The sequence below is a fragment of the Mytilus galloprovincialis genome, chromosome 6 (assembly GCF_965363235.1).
Source record: "Mytilus galloprovincialis chromosome 6, xbMytGall1.hap1.1, whole genome shotgun sequence".
NCBI classification, from domain to species: domain Eukaryota; kingdom Metazoa; phylum Mollusca; class Bivalvia; order Mytilida; family Mytilidae; genus Mytilus; species Mytilus galloprovincialis.
The window spans coordinates 83,760,347-83,774,796 of record NC_134843.1 but is presented as its reverse complement, the minus strand read 5'-3'; the positions used below and the strand labels follow the sequence as shown (position 1 = coordinate 83,774,796).

At 33.3% G+C, this 14,450-nt stretch overlaps 1 protein-coding gene across 1 annotated transcript; it reads right to left on the bottom strand.

Annotated features, from left to right (window-relative positions):
• Positions 1 to 12,242: 12,242 nt before the first annotated feature.
• On the bottom strand, positions 12,243 to 14,220 carry LOC143080540 (uncharacterized). Its single transcript, XM_076256428.1, has one exon. It carries the CDS (start codon positions 14,137 to 14,139, stop codon positions 12,490 to 12,492), a length of 1,650 nt encoding a protein of 549 aa, XP_076112543.1. The 5' UTR covers positions 14,140 to 14,220; the 3' UTR covers positions 12,243 to 12,489.
• Between the last annotated feature and the right edge of the window lie 230 nt (positions 14,221 to 14,450).

Sequence of the window (14,450 nt, the reverse complement as noted above, 5' to 3'; positions counted from 1 at the left end):
TACTACTGAAAATAGTAACGGAATCTTGCTAATAAACATTTCTCTTGTTGCTTTATAATAATAGTATTCTCTACTGTTAAATAAATGACAATCTCCGCAGTAGTACTTTTAAAATAACTATCTTATAGACTGATATTTTTTATTGTTGATGTTGTCTGTTTCTATCTGAAATGTTTATATGCGCATATCTCATCTGTGTTATACATATATTTAGGGTCCAAATTAGTAGAAGTCTTATTTCTCCACCTTATTCGTCGCAACCATATTTTTTTGCTGGATTCACATTTTGTTTTGTGCATGTATTCCTTTTTTCTTAAACAAATTTAGTGTACAGCATTGTTGTTTCATTCATTATATTTCGTGATTTTCTGTCACAATTGACACACGTGACGAGTTCAAGGTGAAACCCGAGTATTTTTTACTATGGAAATAGTCTGCGAAACCTGAACAATTTAACAAGATTCACGATGTCAAACTGTTATGTTGCTTATTTTTCTTCGCGTTTGTTTAGTTTATTCAGATAATTCAAAACTAACATGATATACTACAAGTTGTTTTACGTTTTATATATAAACATATGTTGAAATCTAGGTTTTCCAGCGAAGACAATAGTTATCAAAAGTACCAGGATTATATTTAGTACGCCAGACGCGCGTTTTGTCTACATAAGACTCATCAGTGACGCTCAAATCGAAATATTGATAAAGCCAAACATGTACAAAGTTGAAGAGCATTGAGGATCCAATATTCCAAAAAGTTGTGCCAAATACGGCTAAGGTAATCTATGCCTGGAATAAGAAAATCCTTAGTTTTTTTTAAAAATTCAAAGTTTTGTAAACAGGAAATTTATAACAATGACCACATTATTGATATTCATGTCAACACCGAAATGTAGACTACTAGGCTGGTGATACCCTCGGGGACGAAACGTCCACCAGCAGTGGCATCGACCCAGTGGTTTATATAGTTATCAAAAGTACCAGGATTATAATTTAGTACGCCAGACGCGCGTTTCGTCTACATAAGACTTATCAGTGACGCTCAAATCGAAATATTGATAAAGCCAAACATGTACAAAGTTGAAGAGCATTGAGGATCCAATATTCCAAAAAGTTGTGCCAAATACGGCTAAGGTAATCTATGCCTGGAATAAGAAAATCCTTAGTTTTTCGAAAAATTCAAAGTTTTGTAAACAGGAAATTTATAAAAATGACCACATTATTGATATTCATGTCAACACCCTGTACCTTTCGTATCTTACGCCTTTCTTTGTCTTATGTTTTTAGTTAAGGAAATGTTTATTAAAATATACAATTCCTTGGTATTTAGATTGATTGATTGTTGGTTGCTTAACGTCCAGTGGCCTTGGTATTTAGAAACAACATACATCCATCATGAATAAGACTACTACTACATAATTACCGTTTTATTTATTTCATCCAGCCTATTAAACCTTTAATCGTTAATTCATGTGGTAGTCTTGTCATTTGATTTTTGTTGTAACGATAAAAATTAAATCTATTGATAAAAAAAAATATTATTCCTGTCCGAAGAGCGACAAAATAAGCACCAAAATAGATTCTTACATAAATAAAGGCTGTTGGTTTTCTCGTTTGAATTGTTTTACATTGTCATGTCGGGGCCTTTTATAGCTGACTATGCGGTATGGGCTGTGCTCATTGTTGAAGGCCGTACGGTGGCCTATAGTTGTTAATTTCTGAATCATTTTGGTCTCTTGTGGAGAGTTGTGTCGTTGGCAATCATACCACATCTTCATACGTATTACAGTTACAAATGTACTATACTCTGAAATAAAATGGTATCCATAGGCACTGCCATTTTAACACAAACAGTATCTTGAAGCCACTTTTATGAACACTTGTCTATCTGTATAGTTATTAAAATACGTAAAAGATAGATTTATGTGCTAACATTAGTTAAAAGATATATGTACTCTTATAAAAAGTAACTAACCAATAACAATAATCATCTGAATTCTTGTTATGATTTTCATCACGACAGTTATTTGAATGCAAATAATAATTATAAGCGATAAAATGAAGAGTAAGCTACCACAATATTCTATAATTCTACATATGGTATATTTTGTTCTTTATTTCTATTTTTTTTAATGTAAAGGAATATAACTTATTTCATTGTATTCACAAATTTCACATCCTACATAAAATTCTAGCTTTAGCGGCAAAAAAAATGAAATCACAAAAATACCGAACTTTGAGGAAAGTTCCTAAACCAAATGCAAAACCGAAAGCGCAAACACATCAAACGAATGGATAAAAAGGTTTTATAACCAAGAGTTACATGGGATTAAGTTGAAATCATCCCTTCGCATGTTTTTATTGACTCCGTATGCAGTTGTTTGACCTTGATGAAATATCTGTTTCACAGAAGACGACTGTTCCAATTGAGTAAATTACATCTCATCCTTATGTCCTCGATTGTAACATACCGATGGATTTGTACTTACACGAGTAGCACGACAGGTGCCATATGGTCAGCGTATGTTATCTTCCCTAGTTTTTGATTGGGTTGGTACTGCTTTGGTTTTGTCCGTTTAACGTTGGTTTATGAGTTTCTCTTTTGAAGGGCATAGAATCCTAGTGCATTGCAGTTTACGTTCAAATGTAGGAGCATTCAGTAAAATTATTTATTAAACAAAACCATCTATATATAAATGACTTTTATTCGTGGTCTCATTCAATCATCTTCACAAAATATTATCCTATATATTGATATACGTGATTGCTGTTTAAACGATGAAATGGTGTCAAATTCTTTTACCCTGCATATGGTGTATATACATCCCAGTTTATACGATATTTCAGAGCTTGCGTTTCCTATCATGATTCACTAGAGCGAGGGTGGTTGTTAACAGGAGATAAATCTAAAAGAGGGACGAAAGATACCAGAGGGACAGTCAAACTCATAAATCGAAAATAACGCCATGGCTAAAAATGAAAAAGACAAACAGACAAACAATAGTACACATGACACAACATAGAAAACTAAAGAATACGCAACACGAACCCCACCAAAAACTACGGGTAATCTCAGATGCTCTGGAAGGGTAAGCAGATCCTGCTCCACACATGGCACCCGTCGTGTTGCTTATGTGATAACAAATCCGGTAAGTAGTCTTATTCGGTAGGTCACATTCATGAAAGGGAAGGGGATTGTAGTTACGACGTAAGGAACATATCCGAGATCATCTGAAACGGTTATTCCATAACGGTCAACCAATTCGTGGTGGCGTCCGTAGAATTAACGAAGGGATGATTTCAACTTCACCGTTTGGAACTCTTGGTTTAATAGCTTCCTTGTGAGCAGCAACCCTCTGTCACGAAAATTATGATAGAAAATACAAGCACGGGTATATCGTATCAATTTGGAGATATATGCCCCGTATGTAGGTGCTGCTGGAATGTACCAATGGTACCAATTGGTGAGGTTAAAGTCGTATACATGTTATGTTATAATTATATTAAAGTTTTGCTATTCGGGAAGTTACTTTTTCACGAGTGAATTTGATACACGCATAAACATAAACTCAACTATATCCGATAGGTTAAAATATCCACCAATTGCTCTTTTTAATGATAAGTATGTCATGTTGATTTATGAGTTTTTTTCTAATTTCACTACCGTCATTTCTTATTTAAATCTAGTGTCATTTCTATTGATAACCTATATTTGGCCCAAAATTGACATTAGAATTGGCTCAGTTTAATTGCTAAGTGGAGCTTGGTATCTATATATGAATCGGTCAAAACAGAAGTGTTAAGTATCAAAATAAACATAAAATGAGAAATATAAATAAAACATTTATTAGACAAAAAAACCATGATTAGTAAAATCTATAATGTTGTCCTAAATTAAACATTCTCTGAGACAATACCATTGGAATGGAATTAAGCAAGATTGACAGTAGACAATATATAATTCAAATAGCTGTAGAAAAATAAACTGTATGAACCATGATGGAATCAGCAGTGAAGTATTCCATACATTGGTTTAAATCATAAAGACATTTATAAAGTCATGTTGCTAGTACAATCAATGTTATATCGAAAAATATTGTCACACTCATTTTTAAACTTGAAAACCTGATTGGTTTTGTTTTTCAATATAAAAACAGAAGTCTTATTATTTTATTCAAAACTGTGTTCTAATTGAAAGTGAAAAATATGTTTATATCAGATATAACAAAGAAATACTGTAATATTTATTATAAAAGGTAAAAACGTAAATTGAAAATTCTAGTTTCTAATAGGGGTAAAACAAAACAAAGGTGACAAAATCGAACGTTTTCAGCAATCATGACTGAATAATCCATCAGTAGGGATGTAGGGAAGATATTTCAAAACGGAACGTTCCTTGTCGAATGGCAAAATGGTTTGCCCCATAACAGTGTCACGATTTGAATCCCTTTATCATAAGTTTGAGAGACTTTTTTTTCGGAAGATGGAACAACCTTTTGGCTTTTCGTTAATCAAGGCCAAAATTTTAGGGGTTTAAATAAAAGATAAACCATTTTTTTTTTTTGGGGGGGGGGGGGGGGCTCATATTGTATTTCCCTTCTTCAGAGGTATATCATCAGTGAAATAAGACAAATACCAAAAACATGTTATGTTTATAAAATACTCAAATTCATTTAACGTAGGCCCACGGGTTTCCCTTTACCTAACGTAATGTTAAACATACAAAGAGGTTACCAAACAATAGCTGACATTGACGGACATATAACCAGTGCATCATGTTTACAATAGTTAAACGGATAATTCAATATTCCCTAACTTCATTAATGAATGGCAGACCCAGGTGAAAACACATCTGGCCAGATGAAACACGTGATCTAAGTAGCAAGCTATTTAAGGTTATTGTTGACAACAAAGCAGCTTCCAAGGTTTTACATTGGGGAATGTCATTGCCCTCCATTAGGTTGTGATTAAGTGATATCAAATGATGTTATAATATGCCATCTAATGGATCACTTTTGCTGATGCCATTGCATTAATATTCAGGAACATTTATCGAATGAAATTGATCCCTTAAAGTGCCATTCAAGTATCTATTAATCACATTGTGTGTCATCCTTATAAAACAAATCCAGTCCTTTATTTACAAGATTTGTCTCTTGTAATGTTTAACTTAATTTTATTAGTATAAATGTGTTTTACATTTCGAAACAAATTAAGTACTTAAATAAGATTGCCAGATTTCAAAATAATCCGATCCATTCATTGCAATCATCCCTTCGTATAAATTTTACGGACGCCATCACGAGTTGGTTGACCGTTATGGAATAACCGTTTCACAAATGATATCGGATATGTTCCTTACGTCGTAACTACAATTTCATGAATGTGACCATAATAGATTATTTACCGGATTTTTTATCACATAAGCAACACGACGGGTGCCACATGTGGAGCAGGATCTGCTTATCCTTCCGGAGCACCTGAGATCACTCCTAGTTTTTTGGTGGGGTTCGTGTTGTTTACTCTTTCGTTTTCTATGTTGTGTCATGTGTGCTGTTGTTTGTTTGTCTTTTTCACTTTTAGCCATGGCGTTGTCAGTTTGTTTTAGATTTATGAGTTTGACTGTCCCTTTGGTATCTTTCGTCCCCGTTTGTTAAGATTATTTTATTTTTATCTTTATTTATATGCGTATTATTTTACATATATACAGTACATTTGTCAATCAAATATTCTTCAATATGTGTTTTCTTCCCTTCTTTTTTTTGTGTCAGACCACCAATTCACAATTTCTATCAATTCAAGCAAATTTTGTAATTTTCACAGCTTTATAAATAATTTTAACTTAATTTTAATTCATAAAGACCAGGTAATTTTATATGTATTACCTTTCTTTGTTAAAGACGTCTATAAAAGCAGTACCTTATGGAAGACAATTACTATTAAAACTAACCTATGGATTTTTTTGAAATCTTAATTTGTATATTGTGTTCCGCATTTATCCTCATTTTTTATACAAACTCACAGACAGTAAATTGTGGCTCAATATGATCGAACTATATTTCTGTTTTACCATAAGTTTCATTTCTGCAAATGTGTTGGTTAGTTAAAATACAAAATACATCAAAAGCAGTATTTTTTTTGCAGAGAAGGGTTAATTTTACATAAGTTCTTAATTACAGAGAATGGATTGGTAGTATGGCACCTTGCAGCTGTATTTCAATTGTTTGCTTTATATTTACTAATCAATAAACAAATTTTTAAAATGTTAACACCAGATTTATTTCATACAGTTTATTCTGACATTATATTCCTTATAACATATATGCTTTCCCATTTTCTTTTAAATTTTCAAATTTTTCTTCGGTTTAATCCTCCATTTTTTTCATGAGAAAATGCCTGTATCAAGTCAGGAATATGACAGTTGTTCTCCATTCGTTTGAGGTAGTTGGGCTTTTGATTTTGCCATTTGCTTCGGAAGTTTCCGTTTAGAATTTTTTGGTATTTTTATCATTTTACTTTTTAGTCAAGTTACAGACTTGTATTTACAGGCAAACTGTTTTTAATTGCTACTTCAACAAAAGAAAATCATTTCATAAAAAATAATAATCAACGTTTTGTCTTTCAAATGTTAAGGGTTTAAATATTCGACACATAATTGTTTATGTTCATTCTAAATAGTAGAGTTGTTGAAGACTTTAAATTTAATGCAATACCAAGGATTTTCTACCCCAGGAATTTACAACCTTAGCTATATTTAGAAAAACATTTCGTAATATTGAGTCCTCAATGCACTTTAGATGCGTTATTTATTTGTTTTATACAACTTTCGTTATCTGATCGCCACTAATATGTGTTAGATATAGACAATACGCGACTGGCGTATTACAGTTATACCCATACCAAACCTATTGCAACTAAAATTTTCAATTACAAACACGTTTTGCAGGATGTCGATATTGACGACTTCAAGTTTAAACCTCTTGATTGCCCGTGTGCTAGTTCACAATTCACATATAATCATGCTGGCCACGTTATTACCGGTGACCTCAACATTGTTAACAACACTTCTCTAAGAAATGTGTTATCGAAAGGTTCGAAATATCGTGAGCCTAAATCCATCAATTGGAAATACAACTTTAGAATTTTGGATTAAGGCAGTGGGGTCGTTGATACAAATCAGAATTGAGAAACTGAATGGGTCTATCAATGCCCATGCTACGTCAACCTTTAAAGACCCAAATGTTGCAAAATCTTTTACTACCTCCATGACAGATATGGTGTTGTCCCGGCAGATGAAGCCCTAAACAATATCGCTTTTGTGTGTAAAACTCATTACATTAACTGCTTGATAAACGAATTAGGTATTGACAATTCACTTGGAAACTCAACATAAACCCTCACGACACTTACCAAAGAGGAAATCCTGGATAATCATAGGTCTGTTCTATGTTCCGTCGGAATTTCAACCAAAGATGAAGTACTCGATCTTCCATCACTGTATTGGATACCTAAACTACACAAGTGTCCTTACAAACAACGGTATATTGCTGGCTCTTCCAAGTGTTCTTTCTAAATTATTAACATCTATTTTATCAGAAATCAAAGACGGGCTTCAAAGTTATTGTGAAACTGCCTATTCTAGAGTACATAGAATCTAACTGTCTTTCATCTTGTAACAGTATTAAAACATTTGACTTTTCTACACTTTACCCGAGTATTCCACATTCTAAACTAAAAGACAAGTTGAAAGAGTTGGTATTGCTTTGCTTCATAAAAAGAGAATGACCAACGTAGATACAAATATCTTGTCTTAGGGAGGGATAAATCCTACTTTGTAAAGGATCACTCTGATTCAAACAAACAATTCTCTGAAACTGATATTATCAATGCAAGATGCTTGATTTCTTGATTGACAACATATTTGTTACGTTCGGACGTTTCAACAGACTGTCGGTATTCCAATGAGAGCAAACTGTGTCCCACTACTTGCCGACTTGTTTCTTTATTATTATGAGGCTGACTTCATGCAGGAACTTCTTAGAAAGAAAGACAAGAAGTGAGCAATATCATTTAACTCTACTTTCCGCTATAAAAATGATGTTCTTTCACTAAATAATTCAAAATTTGGTTACTATGTGGAACGCATTTATCCCATCGAACTAGAGATAAAGGATACTACAGATACAGTTAAATCGGCCTCATATCTTGACTTACATCTAGAAGTTGACAATGAGGGTCGGTTGAAAAACAAATTTACGACAAAAGAGATGATTTCAGCTTTCCAATTGTGAACTTTCCATTTGTAAGTAGCAACATTCCAGCAGCACCTGCATACGGGGTATATCTCCCAACTGATACGATATTCCCGTGCTTGCATTTCCTATCTTGATTTTTTTGATAGAGGGTTGCTACTCATAAGAAATCTATTAAACCAAGAGTTCCAAATGATGAAGTTGAAATCATTCCTTCGTAAATTTTACGGACGCCATCACGAGTTGGTTGACCGTTATGGAATAACCGTTTCACAAATGATATCGGATATTTTCCTTACGTCGTAACTACAATCCCCTTCCCTTTCATGAATGTGACCTACCGAATTACAATATTTATCGGATTTGTTATCACATAAGCAACACGACGGGTGCCATATGTGGGGCAGGATCTGCTTATCCTTCCGGAGCACCTGAGATCACCCCTAGTTTTGGGTGGGGTTCGTGTTGTTTATTCTTTAGTTTTCTATGTTGTGTTATGTGTACTATTGTTTGTCTGTTTGTTTGGTTTTTTTTCATTTTTAGCCATGGCGTTGTCAGTTTATTTTACATTTTTGAGTTTGACTGTCCCTTTAGTATCTTTCGTCCCTCTTTTAATCCGGGTATCTATAATAAGTATATCTGTACGATCCTGTTCCATATATCTTTTGATCAGTAAAATAAAACAAATAACTAAATACCTATATACATATTATATGTGATAAAAGTCCATCCCCCTAATGTTGACCCCCGTATTTCCTTTAACCTAATGTAATGATAACATACACAGAGGGAGTCCTGCGATTACTGATTTGTTACAGACATATAAACAGTGTAAATCTGTTATACCACTGTTCCAGGTTAGGGGAGGGTTGGGATCCCCCCTACATGTTTAACCCCCGCTACAATATGTATGTATGTGCCTGTCCCAAGTCAAGAGCCTGTAATTCATTGGTTGTCGTTTGTTTATGTGTTACATATTTGTTTTCGTTCTTTTTTTTATAAAGCTGTTAGTTTTCTCGTTTGTATTATTTTACATTGTCATTTCGGGGCCTCTTATAGTCGACTATGGGCTTTGCTCATTCTTGAAGGCAGTACGGTGACCTATAGGTGTTAATTTCTGTGTCATTTTGGTCTCTTGTGGAGAGTTGTCTCGTTGGCAAACATGTCACATCTTCTTTTTTTACATCATGTTTAAATAATTTAATTTCATATAATAAATTTCCTTTCTCCTTTCAAAAATGACAGAACCAGTTGAAAATTTAACAAATGATATAAACAGCAAGTTTCTTTATTGTATAGCTCAGAACTATATTATAGAAGAAATTAAATAACATTTGTGGTAAGGTGACAACAAATGCTGTTGTCTTTTATCAATTATATGGATAAGTTTCAATGACGCCGTTGCATGAATAAAAAGTGAAATAACAAAAATACCCAAATAGAAAGTCCTTCATCAACAGCCAAATCAAAAGCGCAATCATACCTAACGAATGTAAAACAACTGTCATATGCCTGACTTGGTACAAGCACTTCTTATGTATAAATGGTGGATTAAACCTGGTTTTATAGCTACTGAAACCTCTGACTTGTAGGACAGTCCCATAAAATTCAATTATATTTACAACAATATGTGAACAAAACAAATAGATATAATAGGTAAAATTGTCAAAATGAGGAATACAACAGTCAACATTTCGTTATAAACTTAATCAATATAAAACCAACTAATATGTAACAACGATCAACAATATGACATATAGACGAAGTTTATGACCAATTAAAAAATGAAAAACACTAATACAAAAAATGCCACATATGCAGGATGCATAAGTACCGAGCCACGCCAAAAGGATATTACAACGAATGTATAAAACAGTAAATGTTAACAATTTATATTGACAAAAAAAGAACACAAAAACACGTTATTAAGATGGCAAACTTTGTCAGTACCTGGAATCTATACTTCAGTGTCATAATGTAAAAGTTGATACGGATTTTTTCATCAACTTTCTGCTCAGACACTGGTGACGTTTTACAAAGTCTGAGGAGGAGCTGAAAGCTCTTAAATACCGAATAAGTTGGGAAATGCATATCCCATATGCAGGTGAAGTTAGAATATTGCTACTAAGGTGGGGAAAATTGATGATTTCAAAATTATATTATACTTTTGATAAGAAAGCAAACCTCACATATGACTTTGTGATTACACGATCCTACGCCTTTACGATTAGGCATATTTGTCCTCGTCATATTGTGGTTATCTCGATTATGTATTATGTATTGCTCTATCTATGGACTTTTGACATTATCTTATATCAAAGCTACTTGACTTATAACTCTCTTCGATCTCTAGCTTTAGATTATTTCATATCTTAACTAACTGGTAATAATTGGAACAGTTAAATGTGTTCAGAAATCAGGTTCGAGCTAATTCGATGAGGTATAAGAACCACAAAAGCGTTGTCCGTAGCACGTTTTTAATGAAGCACGAAAGAAAACTTAGGAATTTGATAAGATTCGGTGGGTATAATTAGACAGATAATGCCCCTTGTCGTGCCCTTACTAAATATTTCAATGTTAAATTCTTCTTCTCAGGCTCCCCAAATATAAAACAGTAGATTTAATAATTCAGTGAATATAAATAAGGGTAAAAGTAGTATACTGCTGCATAAATCGATTGAGAAAAACGAATCTGGATTACAAACTTTGAACAGCAGTATACTACTGTTGCCTCTATTTAATCTAGGAAAACACATCAACTTTAAGAGTTGAACAGCAACGAAACAACAGAAATACTGAAATGCAACCGAAACAAACGCCAACATACATAAAAACAGTTATTTGATAACACTGTCATACTCTTGACTTTATGCATAACATTTTAATAAACAATAGAGGATTGAACCTTGTTTTATGGATACCCAGTCCTCCCGCTTATTATGGAAATACTAATAAAAAATCGCTAAAATGACAACACATGAATACAGTACAAACAAAAGCATGAATACTCAGCACAGAGAAACGCATAAATATTTCGATAGTACATTTCAACATGTTAACCGCAGAATAACAACGGACATCAATCAACCAGTAATCGTACAAATAAACTTATACAAACATACAAACAAATGTTTGTTTTAGTTATAATTATACTTGAACGAAACCAAAAGTTTGAAAAGCAAAATCTATAAACCGTCAGAGAGCAAAAGAAGAAAAATAAAATAAGCTAGACAGAACATTTAAGACGCATAGGATAGAAAAAAAGAATGGGTATTGTGTGAAAGAGATCATAACCAGACCAAAGATAACAAAAACAGACTAAGGTCACCAATGGGTCTTCATTGCCGTTAGAATATCCATAACCTAAAGGCGTGCTTCAATTGTAGTATATTTGTACGTTTTTGAGTTCAGTGTAAGCAAAACTTTTAACTCCGTTAAACGTGTTGCACCGATGCATAAATTACTGCCTTGCCAACTGTACTACCTTCTTTTTTTAGTAAAGAATTTGCATTCATGTTTCTTGGGAAATGGGGTATGTAAACGAGAAGGTTACAAATAAATGAATGCACGTTACACACTATTTGGACATTAATAAAAGAGGGACGAAAGATACCAAAGGGACAGTCAAACTCATAAAACATCTAAAACAAACTGACAACGCCATGGCTAAAGATTAAAACGACAAACAAACAACAGCACACACGACACAACATAGAAAAGTAAGGAATAAACAACACGAACCCCACCAAAAAACTAGGGGTGATCTCAGGTGCTCCGGAAGGGTAAGCAGATCCTGCTCCACATGTGGCACCCATCGTGTTGCTTATGTGATAACAAATCCGGTAAATAAAATTCTTATGCATTCATGTTACCAATTATTCGCATGTCACATATATAAACTACCATAGAGTGTGTTTAATGATATATTCAACATGGTAAAGCAGCTGAATTGCAGTTCTATGAATGTTCAAGAAATGAAAAGCTAAAAATATCCAGAAATCTAAGAGGAATTTGATAATGTAAGGATGCTTTTTGCGTCAAAAAAATAATATATTGTTATTGACTTGACACACATCTGGCATTGCTTAGACTATTAAATAAAATCATTGATATTAAAAAGGTATTATGTTTACAATATAATTCAGTTACGTAGAATTTCATTTTCATTAAAAGTGCATTCCCAGAATAGGATTTGTATACAAGTTATACAATCAGGATGTACTTGATTTCCTGATTGATCAAAATCCTATAATTTCCAAAACGCATAATATTGAGTTGTTAGTGTTAGAGCATATACCAACGATCGACAAATTGCCTTTGCAATCATAAGCAATTCGGCTAGGATGTTGTATGCCAAATTGAAGGGTAGATACAACTCTCAGAATCTGTCCAGCTTTATCTAATATATGCAAGGCACTCGAAGTACGTTCCGTCATAATAATATTACCTTGTCGGGTCTCGGCTAGTTGAACTGGAACAAAATTATTGGTTATAGTCTCCTTTGAAAAATTCAATGGGTATTCCCAAACAATGTCACGACTTTTATTCACCATCTTAACCTTTCTGAATGCATTGTCTCGTGCTACTTGCGATATAAAACAAAATAATCCATCAGATGTTTTCACTATTGAATTACAATCTATGATGACAGCTTTGCTGAAGTTATACTCTTGTTTAATTTTCCCATTCATGGTTAGGACAACGATTTTTGATGGATACTTCTTGTTCGATTGTTTCGTATCCTCCAAAGTGACGGTAAGTTCATTTTCCTTTGAAACGTGAAATGTGGTTGACTTGTATGGTGCAAAATCATATATCTTTTTCATTGTTTCGAATTCATGGTTCAATTTACTTATTTCGTGTTCGGACAGAAACAAAATGTCATTTGACTCAGTTGAGTGTCCTAACTCACAACAATTGCATTCTATACTTCTCATTGTCTCCATCTTGTCGCTGGAATTACATTCAACAAGTTGCGATCCGTCGGATATCCAAATATTTCCATTATTAGCATGAGCAATGCGGAATGGATTTACTGGTAGTCGGAAAGATTTAATCTTCGTATAACTAGTAAAGGTTCCTAAAATTTTAGAGGTTATCTTTGACAAATCGACATTTCCCGGAATAAAATCAAATAATTGTATAACTGGCTCATCACATTCGCTCATTGTTAATTTCTGTGACGCTTCGGTTGTATTAATCAAGGAAACGACATTGTCCGTTTCACCTTTTTCAATTTCGGACTGGATAGATTTTAAGCTATCACTTAACTCTGTCAGCTTTAAATTAAGATTGGTTTCCTCCTTTGATAATGCTTTATCGTCTAGTCTCCATTTCATTTCCAGTCGATTTAACTCGACATTAGTCTTATTTTTAAGTTGAACTATTAAGCGATCCTCTTCCTTCTTGATTTCATCTTTGACTACATTGAAGTTTGTTTCTTTTATGCGCCTAGCCTCTTTTAGAATTTCGACTTTTTGGGATAAAGACATGTCGAGTGCTTTATTCCGATTTTCTATATCATTTATTTTTTCTTGAACAAATAATTCTATTCCTTGTAGTGTATGATCTTGATGTGACGATAAACATTGAAGACAGGCTAGTACTGCACATGTTTTGCAATATACAGAATATATTTCATGCATGTGAATTTTACAACTCGTTGATTTAAGTTTCATTTTCGACACATCCTGACTCCGTTGTTCATTAAGATCCTTCATTTCGACTATCGTGTGGTTTGCAGCTTGCTGAAGTTTCGAGTGTAAATTTTTTGAACATTTTGAGCATAATAGTAAACTACAGTCCAGACATTTTCCAAAAAGTTTCGTTTCAATTTCACAGAACTCACAAACTAGTACCATCTGAGCGTGTTTTAATGTGGATGTCATAATATAGTACTTTTTTTCTGCAATTCAACTTTAAATTCCAAATACAGTAAACAATTCGTCTTATTTCGTATGCTTGTCTTTCGTCAATGTCTTTATCAAATTAAATAAAATAGTAATATAAACCAAGATAAGTTACAGATAAAACCTTGTTCAAGGTTTATTCGTGAATTCGAGATTAATGTGTACTACAAAAATGGTCAGATATTGCGTAGTAAACTCATATGAAATAACATAGACATCATTATCTATTTAGTCTTTGACCATATTTGTTATTAAAATATAGAAGACCAATAAATTCAATAAGCTGAATT

Excerpts from the sequence above, each read along its gene's own strand:
- LOC143080540 (XM_076256428.1), bottom strand. The coding sequence starts at position 14,139 with ATGACATCCACATTAAAACACGCTCAGATGGTACTAGTTTGTGAGTTC.